This window comes from Struthio camelus, chromosome 26, assembly GCF_040807025.1.
Source record: "Struthio camelus isolate bStrCam1 chromosome 26, bStrCam1.hap1, whole genome shotgun sequence".
Classification (NCBI taxonomy): domain Eukaryota; kingdom Metazoa; phylum Chordata; class Aves; order Struthioniformes; family Struthionidae; genus Struthio; species Struthio camelus.
In genome coordinates this window covers 3,432,481-3,458,675 of record NC_090967.1, presented here as the reverse complement: position 1 = coordinate 3,458,675, position 26,195 = coordinate 3,432,481, and the positions used below count along the sequence as shown (strand labels likewise).

Here is a 26,195-nt window from a genome sequence, read left to right as displayed (position 1 = left end):
ATACTCACTATAGCATTTGGAATTACTAACGCCACTACCTACTTCACTCCAGGGAAACTCTTCCCTGCCCAAGATACCTTTTTTTGGTATTGGAGGGGAGGGGGGAAATGTACCTTCAAAAAAGTTCCAGCACATGGTCAGACCCTTCTCTGGGTTTCCAGGACTCCTGCAGTTGATTAAGGCTCAGGAACTAGCTATAGGACTCCATCCCAGGCAGGAATAAAGGGCAACAAAGCAAGGGGCTGGTGAACACAGACCTCTCTTCTAAAGGAGCTAGAACAAAAGATATGAACCTGACACACATGAAATTCACACAGGTTGATTCAGACATCAGGTCAGCTCAGCTTAAGAAAAAATGCTTAATACTGCATGAAAGCCAGTGAGAGTTGGAAATCCTCTGAGAGCTGGAAAGCCTCTGCCTGGCTCTTGACTTTGCGTGGCTATGGGTAAAAAGGGATCCGTATCAGGCCAGCAGAAGAGACAAAGGCTTTGATTCTTTGCACCAGACAACAGGCATGTAACTGAAGTGCTCTAGCAGGCACAGCCTCCCTAGGCAGTCACTGAAAAGAGCCAGACATTGGCTAAGAGCAAGTCTGGGGTCAGCCAGCTCAGCCTCTAGCAAAGTGAGGGCACTTTTTGTCCACAGAGTGCCCTAGTATCCAGCGCTAACTGAAACGCATCACTTAAATGAGATGAATCCCAGAAAGGACAGAGAGGAGAAATCTCAGAACTTTTTCCGCTTTTTAATGGGAATCACAAATGATTGTTTGAAAGAAACATTTAGTATAAAACACAGAGGGCTAAAAGCTTGCCAAAACTAATCTACCAGTGGGAGGATGTATACAATAAAAATCATATGCAATGACAGCAGGTGCTTCATAAGCAAACAGACAACATTTTATGAATTACAGCAATAAATTAAGATTTTAATATAACTGCAGTTTCAGTAAAGTCTTTTAACTAAACACCTCCAGAATCTCTGCCATCATCAAAGATGATGACAGCACCAACAAATTATTAAAAACTTTTGTTTGCAAACCCAAGCTTGGCATAAACAGGCTAGTGAGCACCGGGAAGGAGCTAGACAGCTGCATATCAGAGAAGGATGATTGTCTTTTTAGACTTCTCAATGAAACCTTGTCTGGCACTTTTCAAGGACTCTTGAGAACCAGTCCAAACTAATTCCTCAGTAAAGATGCTTCTATGCTTTTAGCTGGCAACACCTGAGCTACCGTAGAGTGCTCTGACACTGGCAGAACAAAAGAGGTTTCTGAAGCTGCACAACCAATGCATTTCTGACTCACTGTAACTCAGCAGGGACACAGACAAAACTGCATTTAGAAACTTCTACTTGCCCTACGTTCTGTCCACCAATGGGATTACTGGTACTACAGTCATAAAATAAAATAAAATCCTTTTAGGTGAGTCTATGAAGAGTCTCCCAGTCCCTGAATGAACTGCTTGACAAAGAATGTAGATGAATATCAACTGACTAACTGGCTGGTTATTTACGGGACACACGTCAAGCAATCTAAAATGGAGAAATACGTTGCGCTAACACAACTGAATTGTTAATAAATTGTTAATATAGTTACCTCAGAAGTGAGTGAAGAGCCTAGAGGTCTGCAATCATTTTTCTCCTGTTTGGATAATTTCCAACACATTACCAGACTGAAAATGTTTTCATATATTTAAAGGCTAAAGAAAGTGAACACACAGCAACACTTTTAGCCAAGACACAGGAAAACAGAGAGCGCAAAGCTGAAAACCTTTTAATGAACCTACAGGATATAGTCAAAATCACAGGCATATAAAACAGAAACATTTGTCTGAATCAGTTCTAACGTGCGTATAAAAAGACGCGAGCCAAAGAAGTCCAGTGGGACTGAGTCCAGGAGGGGCTTCAGTTGGAGGGAGGTGGAGGGGGGATAGTGCCTGGCCCCTCGGTGGGGAGAGGTGGTCTCATCATGGGTGGCAGAGGAGCAGGAGGAGGTACACCAGGTGCTGGTGGCAGCTGAGGTGGTACTGGCGGTGGTGGCACTGGTCCAGAGGGAGGCATAGGTGGCAGAGTCATGCCTCCTGGAGGAGGAGGTGGCATGGAGTCTGGCAGAGGTGGCCTTGGGGGCAAGCCATTCATCAGCGGAGGTGGAGGAGGCCGCTTCACAGTTGGGGGCCCTGGAGGGAGGTTTGGGGGAGCTGGGGGCTTCTCCATTTTGAAGTGGAATTGAAGGAAGAACTGCGGCGGGAGAAACAAAGAGGAGGGAACAATCACGCCTCGGGACAACTCTGGAACACCACACAACGCAGCCGCTCTGCCCATTCTGTCTCTGCCTCAAGGAACAAAAACTCGTTTTTTTTCCTCAACTATCACCTTCACAGATCACAGCTGGCTTTCTACCCTGACAGCGTTCAGGGCTTTCACCAGTCTTGCCCGGTATTTTAACTCCTCTGAAACTTGTTCCAAGTGCTATCAGTGATGGGGTCAGCGTCCCCTACCTATGCATTGGTGCCCTGTCCCCACATATGATACCTAGTGGGTAAACACACACTACAAGCTCACCACAGATACCTAGCTTGACAGTGAGAAGACTGAAATTACTTCTTTATGTTCCATATAGGAATTCAATTCTGCAGCAGCTGTACAAGCTTTGCCTTAAACACTGCACTTCTAAATCCACCCTGCCCCGTGAGAAACTTAAGGGACAAAGAGGTCTTGGAAGTTATATCTCGGTGACCTAGTCAAATCTCAGTTTCTTTGTTGAAACTATGAGTAAGAGGGACATCTCAAACAAAATGCAGAAGTTGCTCAGCAGGTCAACACTGTCTCCATTCAATACCAGCAGCCAAAGAAACTCATTTCACCTATCCCAAAAGGAGTCACTACGCAGTTACACTGAAAGAGTCAAGATTTTAGCATCAAAGCCAGCGACACCACGGATGTGTTCTCTTCCTGCATTGCCTTTTTCCCCAAGCTGCTCTGCCCTCCTGAGCTCTCTTCTATCCCTGAGAAAGAAGCTGTAATGCTCCAGCTACCTGTTTGGTTTCTCTGTTCCAATGGGTCCAAAATTTTCCTTCTGCTTTGTCGATTTCTCTGCTTGGCACCTGCATCAAGAAAGAATAAGGAGCTATTATTAGCACCGCCAGATTAGCTCAATGGCCCTTTTTAGCAATAGAGCCTGCAAGATAAGCACAGTTATTCCAGGCCTTTGTGAGATGTGCTAGTCTCGGATGTTATTAGATAGAGAGGGGGGCAGGAAAGAATTAAGTTACTTTCCTATCGGTCAAGGACAAGTGTGCTGGCAAAAACATCTGCACAAAGGCTGAGGAGCAAAGCCCAGAAGGCTCCTTTCTGTGCCAGACACCGAGAATTCAATGGCTCCCCAGAGCTCAGCATACAGCCTAGTTTTCATGCCAGAGTCCTCCACCAATTCTCAGTGGGGTTTAATGACTTCCAGTCATCTCTTCTTGACCCCCTCCCCCCATTCCACTCTATTAACCCCACAAAGGCTAGAATAGAGCAAGTCTGCTGCTCACTGGGAATTAATGTCTTGGAAAATGTAGGCGGGAACTCTCTCCATAATCAGTTAATCTCAAATCTTACCTTGAAAGCTATGGTTTCATAGGGCTCTGCTGCCATCAAAAGGTATTGCCAGCGTCTATCAGGGGGCTCAATCCTTTGCTCATAGGCTGACATGAACCGATGCCGAGGCATGATACTTTCTGCAATCTCCGGATAATCAATCTGTTGGGGTGTTATTGCAGCGTTAAGGAGAACATTGCCTTCTCAGTCTCCCTTTTTACAAAACAAACCCCTCAGCTATGAAGAAAGTCAAGACATCAGCTCCAGAAGGAAAACTTAATGCCACCAAAGGAACTGGCTTGACAGTATGATCACGGATTCTTCTGTTTACTGGATACAAATACCACCAGCAAAAGAGGACTAGCGAGGAGAGGCCTTTTTATTTATTTTTTATTTTTAATGAATCCTGGAAAGAACTACTTACTTAGCAGCACTTTTACTTGAATAACACAGACACCAAGAACATAACAGTGCCCTTACCTGGAAAAGAAGGCTCTGCTGGCCCGTCTCTGGATCTCTCTGTTTAGTCACTGTAAAGGCAATAGGAGAACTCAGCACCACGCCTAACAGGGCCAGAGCAACATTATTTCTGCCCTACAAAATACACAAAGCTCCATGCAACAAAACATTGTGAGATTTTTTTCATTTACCAAATGCTACACTGTCTTTAACCAAAGCTACTATGGGTCACTACTGAAATTCAGCTGCTGTGGGACAAAGACACTGACACACTGTGCATTGCAAACAAAGATGGGAGACAGACTGAAGGCTAAAGCAAAACAATGGGGAGCTGAGGGGAAAAAATTGAGCTATACACCCAATGAGTGATTCGTGAGCATCACTGAAAGATGGTACAGCACAATAAAAAGGGGAGGAGAGACTGAAGCAATGTCATCATCTTCCGTCTCACTGTTATAATAAGAGCTGAAAGACTGAGACACAGCAATCTCTTATTAAAAAGATCCTCACTCAACTGTCAGCTCTAAAGAGATGTTCCATGGGTAATTTAAACAATCAAGGACATCAGGAGATAAGTCCATATCTTATTCATGGCCAGATCTGCTAAAAAGACTAATTAATAATTCATACACACAGCACAGCACTTCAAGCAAGCTCACCAAGCATTAAGTATATGCCACGACAGACACCCCGACATACCTTTATAACCTGGTCGTCCAATTTTCACAAATTTCTTCACTTCCACTTTGACTTTTTCTGGTGCAGGCTGGGCAGGAGCTTCCTTAGCTTCCTTGGCAGCTCGACGGGCCCTGAAATCATGCGGGAGGGGTGCTTAGACCTACTCCTGATATAAACAGACTTACGCAGTTTGCTTTTAAAGCTCTTTCTCCCCCTTCCTTCAGAAATTCCACAACCGGCTTTGAACTTCAGCTTGAAACGAAGCTTGTTGGCACCATTGTTTGGAGCAGATCTAGTCCATACCTGCTCACCAGTGCCAGGCTGTTCACTTCAAAAGTGAAAGGATATTCAAGCACAGTGTCCCGCTACATAATTCAAGATTTATAGATGAACGCAATCATACTTCTGGAGTGCCTAAGTAATGGAGAATAAAGCTACAGTGGAGAATGACTTACAAATTGGTCTGATGCTTTTTCCCCTGGGTATGCGCTAAGTAACTTCCCTGAAATGAAAGCAAGATAGAAGAAAGTTAAATGAAGACAGGACTGTTTTTAAACTGGAAGATAATTGTCATAGACGAGAAGCTATGTTACATGTTGACAGGTAAAAAACGCTCTAAACCACAAGGATATTTTAACCCCTTTACCAGAGAGGAATCTTACTCAAAAATTGCAGATTGCTCACAACTGCTGAGCTGTCACGAACTGTCGTGCTTTAACACACACAAACCACTCCTCACTCACCATCTCCTCAGTAATCAGTCATTACATATGCCTCAGATTGTTGCATTTGAAGTTAATATTATTCCAAAATATTTCTTTGCATGGAGATTAAGATAGACTCACCTCATTGTTGTGTAGCGTTAGGCAAAGCTTGCATTCATAAGAACCCAAGTGATTTTTCATAAAATAAGGGTCCTAGGAAGAGAATTTTTAAAGTCACAAGCAAAATTCATGGCAAAACAATAGAGTAATCAAAACACATAATGCAGATTTTTTCCTGCCCTGGACGAACTGAGTTCTTGGGTTTCAATTATTAGCATAACATTATTTTAGGAATATAAAAGCAGAGACAAACAACACTAATTTTGTTAAGCGGTAACAGCAGACCCAAATGCTGTGAAGAAACAGCAAAATATGAACCAGTCCTGAGAAGCCCAAGAATAACGCAATGGCAGCTATTTGAATGCACAAGTTTTGGCCTCTCTCTGTTCAGCCCTTTCACAAATGTTTCTCCTGCATTAAAAGAAACAGAAGTATTTCATTCAAATCTACAACTCTCCACCAAATCTCTCATCTTCCAAACTGTTTCATCCAGGCAGCAGAGCTCTGAACTTAGCCACAGTTTGTAGGACTGAAGTGACATGTCCTTTCCTTCCTAAATACACAGACTGGTCAATGCTCACCTTGTTGATGTCAATCGTTTCCAAAGCTAGCTGCCGAAGTCTCTCCCTGCGGTCTCGGTTACTTTCTGAAGCGGAGGCTACGCCTCCGCTTCCAGTTTTACCTCCAGGACGATGCTGAAAATCCATGATGGGGACTTCTCTACTTCAACTAGTTCAGAAGAACGAAAAAGTCTGGAAAAATGAAGGAAAGCAACATGGGTGATAATTAATGCCTTTCCTAACCTAGACGTCATTCTCCTATTTAGACCCACCAGTAAGAAAAGGAGATGGGCACAGTAAAAGCGTTCGCTAAGAGCTCGCTACAGAACACAATTTCAAAGTCAGTAGGTCTTGGGGCGCTGACTCAACAAGCTGCGTGTTGAGTAGAACCAAAACGATCTAAACCCTAAATAACCCGCCCAGAGACCTTCCAACCTCCTCAACGCCTTCTTCAGCAAAAAGGAGAGACGGATTCCTCCCCCAAGCATTCAGCTGGGCTCCAGCAAGGCCCTACAGCTCCCCTAGCAACACACGAGCCCCACTAGGTGCCCCCAATCCCTCCATCTCGATAACGAACAGCCCCAGAGCCCCATCAAGGGTCCAAGGCTGAGTTGCCCCACGCCCCCGCCACACACGCACCAGCACAGCCGCAGAGCCTCCTCCGCTGAGCCCCCAAACCCTCGGCGGAGGCCAGGGCCACCCGCCGGCCCCAACCCCTCAGCAAGGCCCCGGCCTCAGCAGCCCCAGGAAGGCCCCAGAGCCGCCCCCCCCCCCCCGCGCCCTGAGCAGGGGTCACAGGCCCCTCGCGCTCGCCCCGGCCCCGCAGCAAAGGTCACAGCTCCACACGCGAATCCCCCACCCCCCGAGCAGCCCTCAAAGTCCCCCTTTCCCCCCCCCCCCAGCCCCTCAGCACGGGTCTGACCCCCAGGACGGGCCACCCCTCCCTCCGAGCACCCCCCCCCCCCCCGCGGCCCGGCCCGTACCGGCCCGCGCCCCGCGCCCTGCTCCGCGCACGCGCACGCGCACCGCCCCCCCCCTCTTCCCGCGGCGCGCGACTTCCGGCGCGGCGCGAGCGGTTCCGGGCCGGGCGGGAGCGGTTCCGGGCGGGAGCGGTTCCGGGCGGGAGCGGTTCCGGGCCGGGGCCGGGGCCGAGGGGAGCCGGGGCCGCCCGGCGGCGGCGGCCGAGGGCGGCGGGGCCTCGCCATGCGCTACAACGAGCGGGAGCTGCTCTCGCTGGCCCGGCAGCCCGCCGAGAAGGCGGCCGAGATCCTGATGCGGGTGCCCAAGAAGGGGAGCGGTGAGGGGGGCCCGGCGGGCGGGGACAGCGGGCCGGGGAGGACTGGGGGAAGGGGCAAGGGCCGCACTGGGAGTACTGGGGGGAAGGGACAAGGGCCGCACTGGGAGTACTGGGGGGAAGGGGCAAGGGCCGCACTGGGAGTGCTGGGGGGAAGGGGCAAGGGCCGCACTGGGAGTACTGGGGGGAAGGGGCAAGGGCCGCACTGGGAGTGCTGGGGGGAAGGGACAAGGGCCGCACTGGGAGTGCTGGTGGGGAAGGGACAAGGGCCGCACTGGGAGTGCTGGTGGGGAAGGGACAAGGGCCGGACTGGGAGTGCTGGGGAGAAGGGACAAGGGCCAGACTGGGAGTACTGGGGGGAAAGGGCAAGGGCCAGACTGGGAGTACTGGGGGGCTGGACTGGAGGTAGAGCGGGGGTATAAGGCTGGGGAACAGGAATGAAGATCTTGGGCTTGGACTGGGGGTGCAGCATCGGGGCAGGACTGGGTGCTGGACTGGAGGGGCTCGGGCTGGGGTGGAGGTACTGTGGCAGGACGAGGAGGCTGGACTGGACGTGCTGGGGCAGAGTGTGGCTGGCAGAGGCCGTGAAAGTGGGACTGGGTGATAGGAGAACTGGAGGGATATGCAGATGGAGAGATGTGGAGGGATTTAAGGGAAGCAGGAGGCATCAGGGTGGAAAGTAGATACGTTCCTTTCTCTCTCCCAACGCTTTGAGTGTGTCTGTCAAAATAAGAGGCTCTTTGCTGAAATACTGCTGCAATATTCCTTGCTGTTAAATGTTAAATCAATGCTGTTGCCCAGAGCTTTTTGTCTTCCTGAGGACCTGCAGGGACCTGACAGGCTTTATCCTCAAGAAGTGACTTTTGTGCTGATAGTTCCAGGCAGGGTCTCTCCCTGGATTTGAGATGCCACATGCAGGAGGCTGTATCACGTATATAGCTGACACCGTACTTTGGGATCGGTCCAGCCAGAAGGTGTTAGAGAAATCTGCGACACTTCTGTTGTCATCTTTTTGCAGCCCACTGGGATAAATCGAGACGGTGCATTTCCTGAGTGGGCCAAGCATGATTTAGTATTGGATGCTCCTGCGGCAAAGGTTTAAATTAAAATGGAGCTTCCCCCTAGACTTGGTTGAATCAGCGTGTTGCTGGGTGCTAGCAAAGATGGAATGTGCTTCCCTTTTCCTTTCCGTTGCCAGCTGGCTCACACGCTTCATCCCACAGACTTGCCACCTGAATGCTCTTTTTCTTTGCAGTGTTAAAGAAACGCCTTGTGAAGCTTGTTGTCAACTTTCTCTTCTACTTCCGGACAGATGAAGCGGAGGTATGGAATCTGCTTTTTTCTCTGTGAATTGACTTTATGTACTTTGTAAATTGGTACAGTAACAGGCTGCCCTAGCCAGAACAGTGAGCCCACATTTGCTCTTCTATCAAAACAGTAAAAGCTCCTATGGGTGAGAAGAAATCACTGCCATCTAACCACATCCAGATACTGTTTGCATGCATCTGGAATGAGTCTTTTAAACATAACCATTGCCCAAAACTGCAAAAGATGGAATCTGTAATGTTTAGTTGTAGGGCTGCAGCTTTTCGTGTTAAACTGTGAGCGGAAGTTTATATTATGCTCTCCTGGGAAAAGAATTAGCATTGTTTCTTCTCTTCTACACCAGGAATATTGCTTACATACAGTGCTCACTGTTCCTGAGAAACTTGCATGGTTATGCTCTGTTAATATTATTATTTTTGGCATTCGGAGGCCCTGTTTAGGTCTAGAAAAGTAGAATGAGGGATAAGACATCTGGCTTCAGTTTCTGGCTTTGCCACTGCTGAGATATTATGGTTTTTAAGTGAATTCCTTAATAACTGTTGCTAAAGAGTCTCTAGTTGAAAAATGAGTATAAAAGAAATCTTTTTAGCGTGTGTGAAGAAACACGCTGTGTGCATGCTGGCAAGAGGTATGTGGCATTTTTAGACTGTGTCCATTACAAAATTTAACCCTGATAATGGTTATGCTCTTATTTTAAGATATTTCTTTTCTCCTGCCTACTGAACTGCAGTCACTAATCACTTTTCCACTGAAGCTGCAATCACAATACTCTAGGTATGGCCAAAAGCTGAGCAGTCATTCTTGTATGTGTGTATGTAGACATGCAGACAGATGTAAAGATTCGTCTGTAACTCCCACGTGAGCGTTCTGTTATGAGAGTCGGAGGATACTCCTTACAGCCTGTCTCCTTTACTGCAACCTAAAGCTAGTTTTGCTGTTTTCTGTTCTGACAATTATTATTTTTAAGCATTTTTGTGGGTTTTGATGGAAGGCAGAGGATGTTATTGAATGGATCAAAAGTAATTTGGCAGGTGATTAGTGCTAAAGTAAAACTGTCATGCCAGAAATACATATTTTAAACAGATTTTTCGGTATCTTCTTTGCTGCTTTATTTGTCTCTTCCGTTTTGTTTAGGTTGGACAAAAGAATTCACTTGTGGTTTGCTTTTGTTTATGGCTTCTATCACTCCTTGGTTCTCATGTCCTTGCTCAGCGTGCACTGGGTGGCAAATAGTACCTGCCGTTTGTCTGTTTATCCTGAACTGTTCTAGTTCATCAACACACTGTTCTTAGCCTCTTGCAAAGCTTTGAGCCTGCCCTTACAAAGTTAAATGTGGAATTTTGTTAGTCTTTCTCTGTGCCCTCTGAAATATTTCATCTTAATTTGATCTGTTGAGCTAGAGAGTAAACTCTGTCACTGTCTGTGCATCACAGAAGTGCATGCTAACCCCCAGACTGAATCTGAGGAAGTAGAAACAGAGAGTTAAAAATAAGACTAGTAAAATGAAGCATGTCAGCAGACACAAATCGGTTGCTTAGAAGAACACTGAACGTTCCTTTAATTGTAGACTAAATTACCTTAAAAGCCGCATCAAGTTTTGAAACTTAAAAGTCAGTAGCAAAATTCTGTGGGTTCAGAACTATGTGAGCAAAGCATATGTATACATGTATATCTCGCATGTTTCAAGCTGTCTTCACAGTTTGTTGAGCAAATCTTTTTTTTTCCGCAAAGGAATGAGGCTGTGAGTATGCACGTTTATTCCAGCATCAGCTGAAGGTCAGGAACTTGCTACACTGGCATAACTTGTTTGGTTTTGATTTTCTGTTTTTTACTGCAGTTAGTGCAGAATATGCAAAGATCTCCTGGAAATACAGTTCCTCTGATAGGTTTCCCCTATAACCCCTCCTGGGTTAAAATGAATCTGGTCACTCTCCCCTAGTGATCCATGCCTGTAGCACTGGCTGGACAACATGTGTTTAAACCCTCTCTCCTGGTCTTTTTCTAGCCCATCGGAGCTCTGCTGCTGGAGCACTGCAGAATCACCAAAGAGGAGGAGAACGTCTTCTCAATCAGTGAGTTCTGCATATAGATGCCGTTTGTGTTTCCCTTATGCAATTAAAAATACTATATAAAAGAAAATGTTTTGCTACTTAGTTCCCGCTTTTCCCTGTGTTTCTCTGGTTACACTGGGCCTAGTGTTCCTCAGCCCCTCTCTTTGTCAGCTGCCAGTTGTTACTGTGATGTTGCCATTCCCGAGACGGTGGTATTTCATTGCTGGCTGAAATCGTCAGTGTGTGTGATTTGCACAGCTGCCTGTGAGGAAAGAAGCTGTAAAAACACACTGGCTATGGCTTAGTGCTTGTGGAAATCCCTCTCTAGGAGGGTTTGGTATTGACAGATTGCTGCTTCTGTGCTATTACATTTTTATCAAAAAAAGTGAGCCTCAGATAAACCATCTGTCAGACTAATCTAGCACCAGTCCTCCCGCCACACTGTTTGTCCTTGTGTTGATAGCCATGACTCCAGCTGGCTCATGGTGTGTCGTCCTTTGTAAGCAGCCTTTCATCCAACAACTAATCATTGTGCAAGAGGTATGTGGCAAAAATAACAGGATGTTTCTCCAAGGCCATCCCCATATCTTTTGGCCTGGCTGTCAGGCACAGCTGCTTTTCTGTGCAGAGCCTTGTCTTCTCTTCCAGCCGGGAGGGACCACGTTCTCACTGTCTCCAAAGGATCCTGGAGACAGCCTGAACATACCAACCTGTCTAGGCACCACGCTTGGAATTACCAGGGCTTTAGGACTGTCAAAAGCCCTAGTGAATGAGGTTTCCTGAGAAAAGTGTTAAAAGCGATCGCATTTGGAGTCGGGTTGCGTCCCCATACGGGAGCCCTGAGGTGTATGATGCAGTCTGACCCAGTTACTTCTCAGCAGCAGCCTAGATTTCTGTGAATTGTGTAATACAGTGCAGATCTTTGGGAACAACGTAATTAATTAGATGTCCTGATTCTGTCTTTGTAAAGAACTGGAGTTGCACAGGGACTTGCTTTCCACTGTGCGCACCACCAAATTCCCATAAGCCTCCAGCAAAAAGACAGGTCAGTGCCTTCTCTGAGTGTGATTTTTAATTCCTCAGATGGCTGCCCTTTGCGTATATCAAAATCATTTCCTCGAGGCCATTTTCCATTTGGTTACTAAATCTTAGGTGACTGTTTGCAAGGAGGCTGAGGGAATTTCAGTCCTGGATCTGGCCATGCTCATCCAGATTCAATTCCCAGCTGTCACTCTCAGTTTGAGAAGCTGCTCTTTCCTCTCCACTGACATACGCTGCAGGCAGCTGCTCCAGGCCGCCTGGGAGGTGCTGCACAGAAGTGCCTCTGGAGCTGGTGTCACCTTTTTTTCAGGCAAGAAGAGTGCAAAGGGATTGTAACAGTACGAGGTGCTCTGGGTATCCAAGGCACCTCTGGGCCACCCTGTCCCCCATACCGCTTTAGCATAGCGGTATGGGGAAGGGCATTTATGTATAAGCAGCCAAGCAGGGGAAGGTCTGGGGCAGCTGAGTAGCTGTAGCAACATGTCTGCTTTTTCCAGTGCCTTCCTAACAGCTGCCCAGAGCAAGCCACTTCCTGAGCTGGACTTTTAAGCGCGCAGTGGCAAGCTTAGGCCTTTGCTGGGCCTTTGCCCTTAGAGGATAGGGAGTGAGCATGAGCCCAAGCCCTCTAGGGAAACCTAGAGGGAACAGTGGTATGAGAAGGAGACCTGGAGTACCAGCTTGTTCACGGGCCATCTTAGGTGAACAGAGATGCTAACTGCAGCCTGACACAGTCTGACTTGTGCTGTGGAGGGAGACAATGGAATGCAGGTGGCTCTGCCAGGACCTTTCTTATTCCTTATCCCTGCAGGTTTCATTGAGGAGCCGGAGAGGAAATACTGCTTTGAATGTGACAGTGAAGAGCAGTGTCAGGAGTGGATTGAGGCACTCAAGCGAGCCAGGTAGGCTGGGCCACTACAGCAAGGTCTATGTTGTGCTCTCTGTGTCGTGCAGCTCTGTGCTGTTTGTATTCTGAGAGTGGCTTGTGGTGAACTCAGGGAGGAAAGTGGTTATCTCCTCCCGAGCAAGCTTCCCTTCAGCTGTAAATAGCATCTGAAACTTCCTCACATCCTTTTCTGCTCATCCTGCTGCTGCATGGTCTGTTCCTGTCTTACAGCTATGAGTTCATGAGGAGAAGTTTGATATTCTACCGGAATGAGATCCAGAAAATGACAGGGAAGGTGAGTACCTTGTGGTTGGCTTTTTAGGCACAGACCTATGGATTTGGCCTGGAGCGGTGGCTGGTGATCTCAGTGTTGCTGCCACCTGTCCTACACAAGGGAGTTTGCTGCTCTGTGTAGGCAAGAGATCCCTTAGTGAGTCAGTTCTTAAAGCCATGATCTCAACAGCTGGTTGAGCCCAGCAACCTGAGAGTCTTCCTCTGCTGAGTAGCCTGCGTCCAGCTGGGGCACATGCGTGGGGCTGTCTCTGAGCGCAGTGCTCGGCTCAAGCCCTTGTACGTTCTAAGCGCAGGGCAGAGTGGCCTGGGGTTTGCAGTCAGACAGGCCTGCCCTGGCCTAGCCCTGAGTGCCACTAAGCCCCTGCAGGAGCTCACAGGCAGACCTGGCCCTGGCAAGATCAGGGTGTGCTTGGGATGAGGTGCTGCTCACACCTCTGCTAGGTGGCCTGCTCCTGGCCACCTTGAGGTGACAGAGGTGGCTGAGTCTCAGCCATCAGCACCTGTGCCAGGGTGGAATGAGTAGAGCGTGTGAACAATGGTTTTCAGCTGCGTCCTTCCTGAGAGCTGCATGACATTCTGCACTAGCAACCAGCAGCCAGCCCAGACAGGTGCTAGGCTGGACTAAATCCAGCGCACAGCTGGAATCAGCACCAGCCCCTGTAGTCATCTCACAGCATAGCCTATGTGCTGGACTGTGGACTGATAAAGAGACAGTTCTACTGATCTGCCTGCTTGTCCGCGTTTTGTTGATGCCCTTGCCTGTGCTCTTGCTGCAGGACCCCCTGGAGCAGTATGGGATCTCCGAGGAAGCCCGCTTCCAGCTGGGAACACGCAAGCAATAACCCCCTTGCTCGGGCTGAACTGGCTTCTGGCCACAGCCAGAAGATTTGGGGGGGGGGGGGTGGGTCAAACCCAAGCTCCCTCAGGGAGGAACAGCAACATTTTCCCACAGTGGTGACCAAGTGACTTTTTAATTTATTAGCCAAATAATTTTGTATGATTTTTAAGGGAGTTCATTGCACATTCCCACTTCTGGTGCCCCTGATCTGCCCCAGTGGTGCAGGCAGCCAGAGTCTTAACTGCTCACTGTGTACCAAAACTATGAGTTTGACTAGTGGCTTCACTGACACCTCCACAGGTGCTCCCTGCTTGCACTGCTGTAGCTGTGGGAGTAAAACAGCCCCCACTGCTAGCAAGAGCAGAGGAGGCAGGGACTGAAGAGAGTCCCCAGCATCTGCTGTCCTCCAGCAAGGGCCTGCTTCCCTCTTCATTCTTGTCCCCCTTCTGCAATGGTTTACTCAGCTCTTCTGGCTCTGGCAGTTCCGTCTCTGGCTCGTCCAGCAACCTCCTTGTGCCCTTTCTTGCTCATTACGAAGCCATTTGGGTTGCTGAGACTGTGCTAGCAGAGTCTGAAGGCTGGGGAGGGGGGGCACTAAGCAAGGAGGAGCGGGCAGCCTTCCACTAACGCAGGTCCACCCTGGCAGTTCAGCCACAGCTCCACTGACAGGGAAGGGGCATCACCTCCCCTGTGTCAAGGCAGCAGTGTCTGTGCAGTCACTAGCACCTGCCTCTGGAGAGTGGCTTTTTTTTTTTTTTTTTTTCTTAACGCCTTTCTTCTCTGGGCAGGTGGTGCTAATTCCTTGAGGCTTGATGAAGCTTGGCCCCAGGGCCAGCCCACACTACAGCTTTCAGCTAGAGTGCACTCACAAATGCATACGGCGAGTGAGGCTGTCTGGCTGCAAAGCACTAGGGAAAGAAGAGTGGTCTGAAAGCTCTGTGTCTCATGATCCTGCTTCCCTCTGCAATACTGTGGGCTGGGCTAAGCTGTGCAGTTACTTAGCTTCCCAGGGAGGAAAGCCAGACAAAGAGGTTTGTAAAGACAGGAACTGCTACGTGCACTTTTGCTTCATGTATGCGCTTCAGTGAATGCAGAACTGTGGTTAAGCCCAGGGAGCCTTTGACATCTGTGCATTAACATGCCATTCCCTGAGCCCTTTCTGCAGCTTTACACCCTTTTGTGAGCCTGCAGAGGGAAAGACCAGAACAACTGCACACGCCAAGGTCACAGAGAGCTACACTGGCTCTCCCGAGTGCTGCCTTCCCTGGGACACCTGTAATGAAATGATAAGCGTTAAGGAACAGCGACTCTCCTGGAAGCTCTGCACCTTCAGCCATTGCTGTGACTGCAGGAAGGAGCATGGTAGCCAGATTTTGGGGGGGGGGGGGGGGGGGGGGCAGAAAGCCACCTCCCCACACACACCTATGCAGAGCTGGCTTCAAGAGACCCAGCTTCCTGACTGCCACCAGGACAGTCCCACCAAGCCAAGAAGTGGCTTCTGTAGTAGCAGAGGGTGCAGTTGAGTGCTGCAACCCGTGGAAATAGAGGCATTCCCTCAAAAAAAAAAAAAAAAATATCCACGTGGAAGCTCCCAGGTAACGTTTTTCATGCAGGTGATGACAGACAGAGCGTCACTCACCCCTCGGGCAGGAGACTGCAGCAAGAGGCTTCTGTTAACCTGTGGAAACACTCACCTTTGACCTGAGCACTAGGGTTTTGCAGCTTTCAGCTTTTTTCTGCCCGGCTAGCCAGAAGGCTGCTCTGCAGTTACACAGCATGTGGCAAGCGAGACGAGTTAGAGCAGCCTGTGTGTGAGCCAGATTTGTGGGGTGAGTTTTGAGTCTCTGTAATGGGGAATTAATGCAGGAACAAGAGCCTGCACTTGCACGCTTTAGTGGCCTGGCCTTCCTTCTTTACCTCACACTGTTGAGTACTAGGAGAGTGGCAGATGTCACTGATGCTTTATTTTTTAACCTCAAGGCCAAGATTTTTCCTTGCTCTGCCCAGATATTCCCTTTCCCTGCAGCGGTTCCAGGTGCTTATTCCAGCCATTACCAAACTGAGCAGAGGGACAGCTGTCCTGCATAATAAACTGAGGACCTGAGAGGTTGGAAGCAGAAAATAGGCCATTTTTGGTGACAGATGGCAACTCTAGTGGAAGCAGCAATAAGGGATTAGAAGCAGGAACATATCGGAGCTTGTGCTTCAGGGAATTAGTGTCCTCAGATGACTTTAAAGTGCATTTTCATCCTCATGAGCCTACTCCGCTTTACCTCAGTGGTGCGACACGTTTCTGACTTGCTGGTGGGGTACGCAGCAGCCTTGCTTACTGTGATTTAAAAAAAAAAAAAAACACACAACACTTGTCTGTCTAGTCACTGAAGAGGCCTTACAAGTGCCAGGGTGATAGACATGCTTTAGGCTCTCAGCAACAAGATAATCAGCATTACATGGCAGCGTATTGTATTTCCTCCTCAGCAGTTCTGGTTGAACAGCGCAGCCATGGGTGCCCACATCGAAGCAGAGGTATCACAGCTGTCCAGCCTTCAGCGTTAGCTTACCAGCACATGAACTGGACTGCAGAAAGGAAAGGCTTAAGTGCAAGCCCATTCCAGCCCGTTTCAGAGGCAGAACACTGACATCCATGTCTAAATTGACTCAGTTCCCAAACTTTGGTCTTAGCGAGTGCTTCAATATGCAACGTCAACTGTTCTGTAAGCAAAACCCTAGGAATTTTGCCAAGGCTTGATCTTCTGTAGCAAACAAAAGTCTGGCACTACAGCAAGGTTGACTGTTGCTGCCAGCCACCTTCAATAGCTAACACAGGTTTCTACTGTGTGCCTTCCACTACTATCACTAGCTTCCTCTCTTTACAAGCCTTTCAGAAGGTAGGTCTTGCACCTGCCATCTTCACTGTATATAAAATGGGCATTTTATTTAGATGTTATGGGGAACAGTTGGGTGAGCAAGAAAGAAGCCCAACACTTATTTAAGAAATAACTATGACATTTCTTAACTGAATGTAAGACAAATGCTGTGAAGAGTTATGTGGGCCTGCCCCAGGCCCGATAACTTGGTTAGCTAGATCAACTTCTAGACCAGGGCTAGGACACTGGGTTAGATTTCAGGAGTAAGGGAAGACGGTACTTCTAGCCACTTTAGAGATCTGCATTAATTGCTGGTGATTTGTAGACAAATGTTCATTTTTCATACTCTGTTCACTATGCTTTTTGTAATTCAGTGGCCTATTCCAATGAGCATTGAGTACAGGCTCCCTGAAAGTATATTGAAGCTGTTTTTCTGTTGTACAATGACTGTTTCCAATAAAAATTTGTTTTAATCATTGTGGCAGTCAGAGCTGTTCTAAGAAACCAAAGACATTGCTGGGCAGGGGTGGATACAGTGAGCTCATGGTGCTAGGTGTGCCCAGTCAGCCAAGCCTGCCCCTTCCCTACCTTAGGCAATGCAGCAGGTTTCTCTCACCTGACTTGACTGCCCCTGGCATCAAGCCTCAGCTGGGCTCTGTGCTAGCAAAGCTGGAGGAGGGGGTAACAGCAGGGACTGCCGAGAAAAGATCAGCAGTTGCAGGGAATTGGAGTAGGGCTACCACAGAGACTGCTCCTTCAGGCCTCTCAGGAAGAGCTCCACACTTGTGGTAGGAGCAGGCGACAAGGCAGCTCAGAAGCTAGCAAGTGATTTTTCCATACTGGGATTTTTGCATGCTTTTTGCTAGCAGAGCCAACCCTTTGGCAGGAGCTTGAGTGACAAACGCATTGAGGAAAACAGAATTGCTGAGAACACTGCTGCAACCTTTTGTCAACAACCAACATCCGATCTGGAGCCTTCCCCTGTAAAGGTCATCCTTACTCGAAGGACTATTAAAGCATGGCAAGAATCAGGGTCTTCATCTCATTTTAGGAATCACATAGCAAAATTGTTAGCTTAGAAAGATTGACGATTATCACTTCTCAAGTTTAAGTATGTTGCCTGAGTGATTTAAGTTTCCTTCCATCAGCAAAATTACTGGCTAAAAGGGTAAATAGGAAACTTCACAAGGGTGGTCTTGCAACATTACTAGTATGTTAAACCCTGACAGCGTAACTGTCTTCAGCCTTGACAAAGCTAAATGAGTTGCCTAAGCCCAGAGTCAGGGGAGATAAGCAGGGAGTTCAGACTGCCTCTCTCACTCGAGGAAGCTGCAGTCCAGAACACCGAATTTTCTTTGCTCCGATGGCCGCTGAATACCGTCCCCTCTGGAAGTCTAGCCTGCTGAAGCAGTGAAACTCCACAACAGTACGGTGTATTAAAATACATACACTTTAATATAAAGACAAAACTTCAAAGCATTGTTTCAATTACAAATCAGGGTAAAGACACAAGAAATTAAAGTGAAGGAAGGGGAGGAAAAAACTAACTCTTACATTGTGGAGAATTAGAAAGGTAGGGTGGAAATATATATATATATATATATATATATATTATACATACATATATACACACCAGAAGAATTCACACTACTTCTATGGAAGAATGAAGGGAATGACAGGACAACTTACCAGTATATTAAAAAAAAAAAAAAGATAAATTAGGGGAAGTTTGAATTTTAAATAATTCAGTTTTATAGGCTAAATTATATAAACTAATTCCTATTCACTAGGAAACATCCCATATCACTGTTCTAAGAAAATGGGTATTTAAAAAAAATCCATTGAAAAATGGATTTTTATTAGTAGTTAAAAGTTTACTAATCAATTCCTGAGCAACAGCAACCTCAATCTACTGCTTTCCCCATCAAAGTCCCACTCAGCGAGGGCAGGCTCCCACTCCTAAAAAGTTTAAGTAGAACAGAGACCTAAAGAGTTGGGTTTTAATTTGAAATTTATCACTTAAGAGATTAATAGGTTAAAAAAAGCCAAGCAGGATGGATCAACCCATTCTATCTTTTCCTCATTAACTCCAGAAACATGACCTTTCTAAAGGATGATTTGACTGCACCAGAACAAGCAACCAGATGTACCTTAAAAAATAACAGTAACCACCAAAGGATCACAAACTTGAGAACTTCAGGGTTAGCACTTAAAAATTGTTTTAACACCTGATTTTTTCACTCTATAAAAAACCTTCTGAAACCTCTTCAGAAAGAGGGTCGCAAGCATTAAGTACACTGGAGGAGTATTTCCTTTTTTTTTTTTCTTCTTCTTGTGTTTAAACCCTAAAGTTCACAATAATAGCATCATTCAGTCTAAATAGGTATTCATATGTTTATAAAGCAAAAGGATAAATAAAATATGGCACAACAAAATTTTAAAAACTGGTAGTCTAACTTGTAGTGAAAACCTGATATGCAAGCTATGGAAATGTTGGAGCAAAGGAAAAAGGGAAAAACTTGAACAGTTAGCCATAAAACTTCAAATATTCGTACACTGACTATACATCTGTGCTTCAAAAAAATCCAATTACTGTGATTTTTCCTCAGTGCTGCAAAGATAGTTCACAAAAACACTGTCTAGTTTCTTCTCCCCAGATTGTGATTTTAAGATACATTAATATTAGTTTGCAGTCCACTGTATTAACTTTCATTTCTTAATTGAAGAAACCATCATTTGGGGCTCTCCCAGTCCTCTCAAATGTTTTTGGCTCAGGCAAAAAAATAAGAGCAGAATTTTTGAAGACAACCCCCTGTATCAGTTGGGAGAATTCCCTCTAAGAAAAAAAAAATATGTCAATAATCTTCAGGTTTCCATACCCTGTATTTGAAGGTCTGATTTCAATGCAGAAAGCAAATGGACTACACATAGGACTTTATCAGCTTTACATTAGCACTAAGACAAGTTACCACGTCCTACTAAACGGCTCTTCTGCGAGCAGCACCTGGGACTGACATTAGCAGTCTACAACATGATAAGGCTCCCCTGGGTCAGTGACAGGCATGTTGTGTGACCAGTGCTAGGAGGTACAATAGCACCAGCTCCTGACCTGGCTGGGGAAGAACGGCCATGGGGGAACGCCGTTCCGAGTCTAAGCCAGGACAGGAGTCTCTCATCAGCAGCTTGAAGACAAGCTCCAAGCGTTGGGAGTCTCCTCTTCCAGCGACACAGCAAAACCTCGACTGGAGAAGGCAACTGCAGATGGATAAAGCCTTAATAATTTAAGGCGCCAGTCCTGCAAACCTGCATACAGTGGCACTGCCCACCGGTTCAACGACTGTTTGCAAGACTGGGCTTTGGAGACATGCTTTGTTCTGCAGAGCCGCCATCCTGCCCGCCGGCTGCACCATGATTTGGGATCAATGCTACCACCTGCACCAGCAACTCCCTCCTGCAGGAGCATTACACAGGCACAGGTCCCAAAGGCCCCGTAAGCCATTTATGTATCCTCAGAGGTCACAAAGAGCTGGGCCCTCCACATAAACTCGGAGAAGATGAAAGCACGTGCTGGCCTTCAAGCTGCTCACAACTCCGTGTCCCCCCAAAAAACTCATCACCTGAGCAAGACCTAAGTCTACCCAGCTGCAGATACCAGCTCTGCACCAGGTGATGCTCTCTCCTGCTCTGTCCTGCAATCGTTCAATTTCTTCCATGCTTGAATTCTCTTCCCAGTGGAAAAAATAACGGGTGGTAGGAGCAGATGCTGCTTTCTAACTACACAATCCTAGCAAGAATCAAACCACACAGGCCCCAGAGGCAACCTCAAGCTGCCAGTCTGTGCTGCGGCCTCCTTAGTCTCAAGTGGCATTGGACACTTTCTGCTGAAAGGGAAAGCCTGCCAGTTTGTGAAAAGACTACCAATTCCTCAGCATGAAGGGTTTTTAAGAAGGTTGGCATCAGAGGCAGAACCTGATCACCAAAGGGAATAAAGCCACCGTGGTGTGGAGCACCTGCCTTGCCATCATTTCCCGTTCCAGCCTCCAACACGTTCAATATGCACCAGTACTAGAACAAAAGCAAGCTAGGCAGATCTGGATTACATTCGTTTCCTTCCCACTCACACCCCTCCCATTCATTTTCTGAGGCAAAGTGACTATCCCAGATACGTCTGTTCAGATTTCTGCAGTACGGACAAAACGTTATTGCACTCTAGTAACAGCGAGTACCTCTCAAAAGGAAACTCCTGCCCACAAGCAGGGTAAAGGCACACAATTGCAAGCACACCTAGCCGCAGAGCTGACCATGCTATGCAGAGCCGTGCTGTCAACCCAGAACAGCCACGATGGTCAAGCGATATCGAAACAATGCTTAATTTTGAATTGTTTGAGTCAGAGGTGCAACAGAAGAGCTTATCAAACAAGCCTGAAACCCATCTGCTCAGCAGATTTCAAGTGAAGAAGTTAGTTGCTCACGTATTCAATTTGATTAAAGAATTTAAAAAGCTAATAAAAAACTCGGACTTGAGATTACACAACAAGCATGAAAAATAGTTGTGCGAATGTCAGGCTGGAGACTGACAAGGCCTGGGGGTCTGAAATCTCTTCATTCACAAAACCAGCGACTAGCACAGTCTCTTCAGATTCGAGCAATCGCCCAGGTTTCCCACGTGTGGTACTCCCGTGACAGTGAAGTCGCAGATTGAGACCCTACAAGCTCACGATCCCTGCTGTGCCCATGCCTCCAGCAAGTCTTGGCAAAAAGAAAACCTAGGCTGTGCCCAAACCCAGAGACTATTCAAACCCCAAAGAATGGCAGGGTGAGCACGAATCGCGCGCTACAAGACAAAGCGGCTATCCCCGTAAGGAAGGAAGCGAGATGGAAGCATCAGAAAAGACTTCTAGCTTGCCTCGCCAAGGAGACAATAGTTCCTGCCGTTAACAGGAGAAACTAGCTGGAAACAGTGTTCTTTAAAATCTGTCTCTAAATAGAAAGTACATCTAGGATGCTCTGTACTCCGTTGTCGGCAGTTTCCTCACAAGCAACTTTCCCTTCATCTCTCTCCCATTAGCATCCACAACCACAACTAAGAGGAGTTAAGATGCTTCTTCTCATTAGCGATTGTCCACAGAATCATTTGCACCTTCCCCAAGAAAACTGTCTTGTTTGCACTAAACAGGTAATGCAGGTACAGGTCAACTTCCCTAAGACTGCGCACACGAGCGAGGTTTCAGCAGCAACCCAAATCTATACCCTCAAGCAATATCTCTTCACTTTCTCCCTCAGCTACACAGAGCAAAGCAATCTCACTTCTGGGTGCCCCACACACCCCTGGCTAATGGAAGAATTGTTGCTGAATGACTAATCTACAGCAAATAGCAAGTTTAAGCTTTGTGCTTTTGGAGCACTCCCAGCACACCACAGCTTCAGAGCACAGTGGGTCTCAGTGGACTGGAAACGGCAAGCAAGAGCCAGAGGTAGCAAATCACCAAAAAAGGAAGAGAGTGCAACGCTTGTTCCCCAAGCCTGACATTTAGCAGCAGGGCACAGGTTTAGCTCAGCACAGCATTCAGGAAGTTCAATTTTTTTTGGCAACATACATGCTACAAGATGTATTTTAACTTCCTGATGAGTCCCTTGCTGGCAGCAGCAACATGGATGAAAAGGAACATTTGTGACAGCCATGAAGTGATTGGACTCAGGACAGGAAGCTGTAAGGCAGAAAGAATTCGTTTTGGAACTCACTTTTTGGCTTTGATTACTCAAAAGTATCTCCAATTATTGAAAACAGGTCTCAGATCTCCGGCACTGCACTCACAGGTTAAGGTCACAAAGGTTTTATTCTTGTGGCCATAGGGATTGGAACTTTTATTATGGATCTCTAACACCTCCAAGAGCTATTCCTTCAGCAATCCTAAAGCAAGGTAAGTCCTCTCCCCATACTGCAGACAGTGGGGCTCAGATTCAAAACAAACTGAACTTGCCCAAGATAATAGCTAACAGGGAAAGGATGCAGGGAGTAGAGAAGAAGAAAATGCTTAAATCCCTCAGCAACCTCAGTGACAACTTCTCTCAAATAAAGCAGTATTAAGACACCAGCCCAAAGCCTTCGCATAGAAGCGCTGAATCCCCAAATAGATGTAGCATCAGGCAAGGTGGGGGCATGAAACCACTGTTTTCCTGGCCAGAAACACAGGAGCCCACAGCCTAGCTTCCCATATCACACTCCTTTCTACAAACATTAGCTTTTCAGACTCCTGGAAGCTAATCTCAGCTGAGATCACTAGGAAGATTTAGCCTAGACTCCCACACAAGCGAAATGCATTTACAAAAGGACACAAAGTTGAATGTGCCAGCAGCGCCTGGCACGGGTGGAAGACACCGGCACAGGCAGAGCAGCTCTGGAAGACTGCAGTGCAGGCTGCTGCGACTGGAAATTTCAGGTCACTGAGAATTACAGTACTGAGGTGATCAAGAGGTAGATGAAGGCCCAAGCCTCCACAGATCACAGGAGGTTAAAGCAGAAGTCCAACATTCTGGACTGCCAGCAGACAGAATCCCTTTCGAGCGTTTCCCCAATCTATGCTTTTGTTCCTGGGTCAGAACCAGGTGGAGTCGTGCCGAGCTGGTTTCCTTTGGTTTTCCCAGATGACGGCTGGAGAGTCAAGTCCAAAATGCTAGTTAGCTAAAAATATCTAGTTAGTGCGTGTCTGTTTAGCTAGAGCCAGCAGGCTTACTTACAGATGTCTGAAGACTGCTTGTGAAGAGTCCCACACAGACACCACTGACAGACCATCACATTACCAAAGCAGCCAGCACCACAAACCCTGCACACAGAGTTAAGGGCAACCCTTCCCTGCAGATTGCACAGAGGGAAAGAGGTGTTTTGCTTTTCCACAAGGAAAACACGCACTGGAGATGAGATCTCAAGGTCCTTGCCTAGGGCCTTTGGCTCTGACAATTCTGACTGCTCCAGAGACACAGACCTTTGAAAAGCCATGAACTTCAGGGGCAAAGCAAGTCACACCATGCAAGGAGGATCTGGTCACCCTCTTCAGCTGAAGAGAAGCACCGAGAGCCAGCTGGACAACACATGCATCAGGCGGGATGTTTAAAGGTTAGAAAGTACACTAGGTACATTAGACTTCTCCAAGTTCCCTCTCCACAAAAAGGGGCGTCCTTGCTCTTGTCCCGCAAGCATCTTGGGTGATGAACCCAGGCAAGATCTCCCAGCACAGAAGCCGTTATGGTGACTGAACCCTCTTGGCTGGATGTCTTCAGTGGTTTGAGATGAAGAGGGGACAAAAGATCTAAGGAGCACTGTATCTTGGTCCCTTTTCAGAAAGGGATCAGGTGAAAGCAGACAGATTAAGAGCTACTTCTTGTATTTCCTCCTACTCTCACATCAGGGACATAAATGGGGGGAGTGGACAGAAATGTAATTAAGGCTACAGCCCTTCCAGCAATTGCTCATACACAACCTATCATTTTAAAGCCTTCCAAAGACCTGAGCACTTTGCCTTTCGCTGGGAAGGATGCTAAGGCAGCTCTGCAACTTACCCAAGGATCTGGATCAAGCTGGAGTTGCCCAGCTCCCAGCTGAATAATATCTGGGTTACATAGTCCTCCTGGATTCCAGGACATAAACTGCGTATGGCTTCTACTAGAAGCTACTGGATGTTTCTCAGCTCTCACCCCCTGAGCATCTTTCCCTTTTCCAGGGTCCCATCTTGCTATTAAGAACTCAACAGGGTGCACCGCTGTCAACTCCTCTCCCACATGCAAAGCAGAAAACAGCTCCAAACATCCCTCATTTCCAGGGATATAAATCCCTTCCCTTTTCAATGAACAAGGCGGCAAAGCTCGGTTGACCGTTTCTGCACACAAAGACTGCCTATGGAAGACACACTTAGGAAACAACAAAATAACTGCACTTTGTCTCAACAACATTGCCAGAGATGAGGTGTAAAGAAAGGGGCCCAACTGACGCCTGTAAGGGATAGGAGTTGCTAATGCACCCCACCAGTTGCTCTTACCCCATCGCTCTTCTGAGCACAACCAGCATTGCATTCACAGCCGTGCCTCCCAAATCCGGAAAAGACAGCAGGAGAGAGCACACGAGGGTAGAAGTATCTTGTCTGCTTTGACTGCAGAGGCAGGAATTAAACAACTAATTCATTAAGCCCAGCTTTTTGTGACCACGGGGGAAACTCCATCAGGTGGCTGCTAAAGCAGGGCTCAAACCCAAGGTGATGCCTGACTGCTGGAGGTCTGAGACTTATTAGGAGGTACTAGCAACCTAGAACGGATTTAAGGACAGTGAATGCCTCTGACACAGAGCCATCAATACTGCCCCTTCGAGCGCCTGGGCTAGCAGGCAGGTGTTTCCCAAAGCCTATATGTGTTTTTACTCTAGCCATTTTGCTGTTGCAATTCCCCTTCTTTTACTGTAGCTTCCTTTATCGGTGCTTGGTCCGGTCTGAACTATGGACCAAAGTGATTTCGACATAATGGATCACCCTTCTCCACATTTTGTGCACTTGAATAAATAAGTTTTTACAAGTTTACTGTGCATTGTACAATCTAAAAATAAATGAAATAAAGTATATGAAATTTATAAATTTTCATCACATCTCTATAAAATACAGCCGCTGCTCCGAGCGGCACTTTCTGTACACAGAACACCAAGTCACAATACAATTAAATGCACCAGTCTGATAGTGTGGCAGCACGTTAAGCTAGATTGTGGTGTTTTTGTGAACTACCATTTAGACCTACTTAAAGCAAAGAAATACAAAAGCAAAATGCACTTAGTCAATAAATGTACACGGCTAAGCCATTTCTGAATCAAGTATCAAAACCCTACTAACAAAATACATTGTACTTAGAACAAAACAACAAGCTGAGAAAATATGCTACCTGCACCAGTACAGAAGCGCTATTTTCAGTCTTTCCAATGTTGTTAAAAAGGGCCTGACCAATACCAGTGATTATGCACCCTGTTCATATGCCAATGACATCCCAAAACAAAGTTACCAGACTAGCTACCAAAATTCACAGTGACTTGAGTGCCACCAGCAACTGCAAATGGCCCAGTGAAGTAGTTTGAATGGGGCAGGACTTGGATTTCTTCTGTTCAAACTGTGCCTGAATTGGCCAAGCTTCCCTGGGGCAACCCAGGGAACGTAGCTGCCGTTCCGTTCCAGAGGGGAGTACTGAGTTCTTGTTTGTAATGAACACAGTTAAAAACCACCCAGTTAACAGAGCACCTGGCTCAGTTCAGATTAGATCAAAGCACTAAATCAAAGACTGCCATTCTCTATAGCTCACACTGCTGCAAACCAAGTGGATTTTGGTATATGAACAGAGCAAGTTGAATAAATAAAATGCAGACCTTTCTGAGAACTGGGTTTGGCATTGGTCAACCCTCCAAATTCAGCACCAAGGATTCAAACTAGAGGCACAGTTCTGACGGATGAAATAGCACCGAGAGGAGGCTCTTT

General features: G+C 47.0%; 2 protein-coding genes across 6 annotated transcripts; one reads left to right on the top strand and one right to left on the bottom strand.

Annotated features, from left to right (window-relative positions):
* Positions 1 to 724: 724 nt before the first annotated feature.
* SF3A2 (splicing factor 3a subunit 2) lies at positions 725 to 7,190 on the bottom strand. Of its 5 annotated transcripts, none has more exons than XM_068919755.1 (9): positions 7,085 to 7,190; positions 6,123 to 6,293; positions 5,563 to 5,634; positions 5,173 to 5,219; positions 4,739 to 4,848; positions 4,061 to 4,110; positions 3,602 to 3,742; positions 3,034 to 3,102; positions 725 to 2,236 (listed from the first exon to the last, which is right to left on the bottom strand). In XM_068919755.1, exons 2-9 carry the CDS (start codon positions 6,246 to 6,248, stop codon positions 1,904 to 1,906), a joined length of 948 nt encoding a protein of 315 aa, XP_068775856.1. In that variant the 5' UTR covers positions 6,249 to 6,293; positions 7,085 to 7,190; the 3' UTR covers positions 725 to 1,903. The 5 variants fall into 5 exon arrangements, with proteins under 5 accessions (XP_068775856.1, XP_068775857.1, XP_068775858.1 ...); XM_068919756.1 differs by having other exon boundaries at positions 7,102 to 7,181; XM_068919757.1 differs by lacking the exon at positions 7,085 to 7,190 and adding an exon at positions 7,024 to 7,075.
* Positions 7,191 to 7,212: 22 nt separating this feature from the next.
* PLEKHJ1 (pleckstrin homology domain containing J1) lies at positions 7,213 to 17,172 on the top strand. The gene is made up of 6 exons (XM_068919754.1): positions 7,213 to 7,398; positions 8,651 to 8,718; positions 10,727 to 10,793; positions 12,622 to 12,712; positions 12,928 to 12,991; positions 13,767 to 17,172. Exons 1-6 carry the CDS (start codon positions 7,305 to 7,307, stop codon positions 13,830 to 13,832), a joined length of 450 nt encoding a protein of 149 aa, XP_068775855.1. The 5' UTR covers positions 7,213 to 7,304; the 3' UTR covers positions 13,833 to 17,172.
* The last annotated feature ends 9,023 nt before the right edge of the window (positions 17,173 to 26,195 follow it).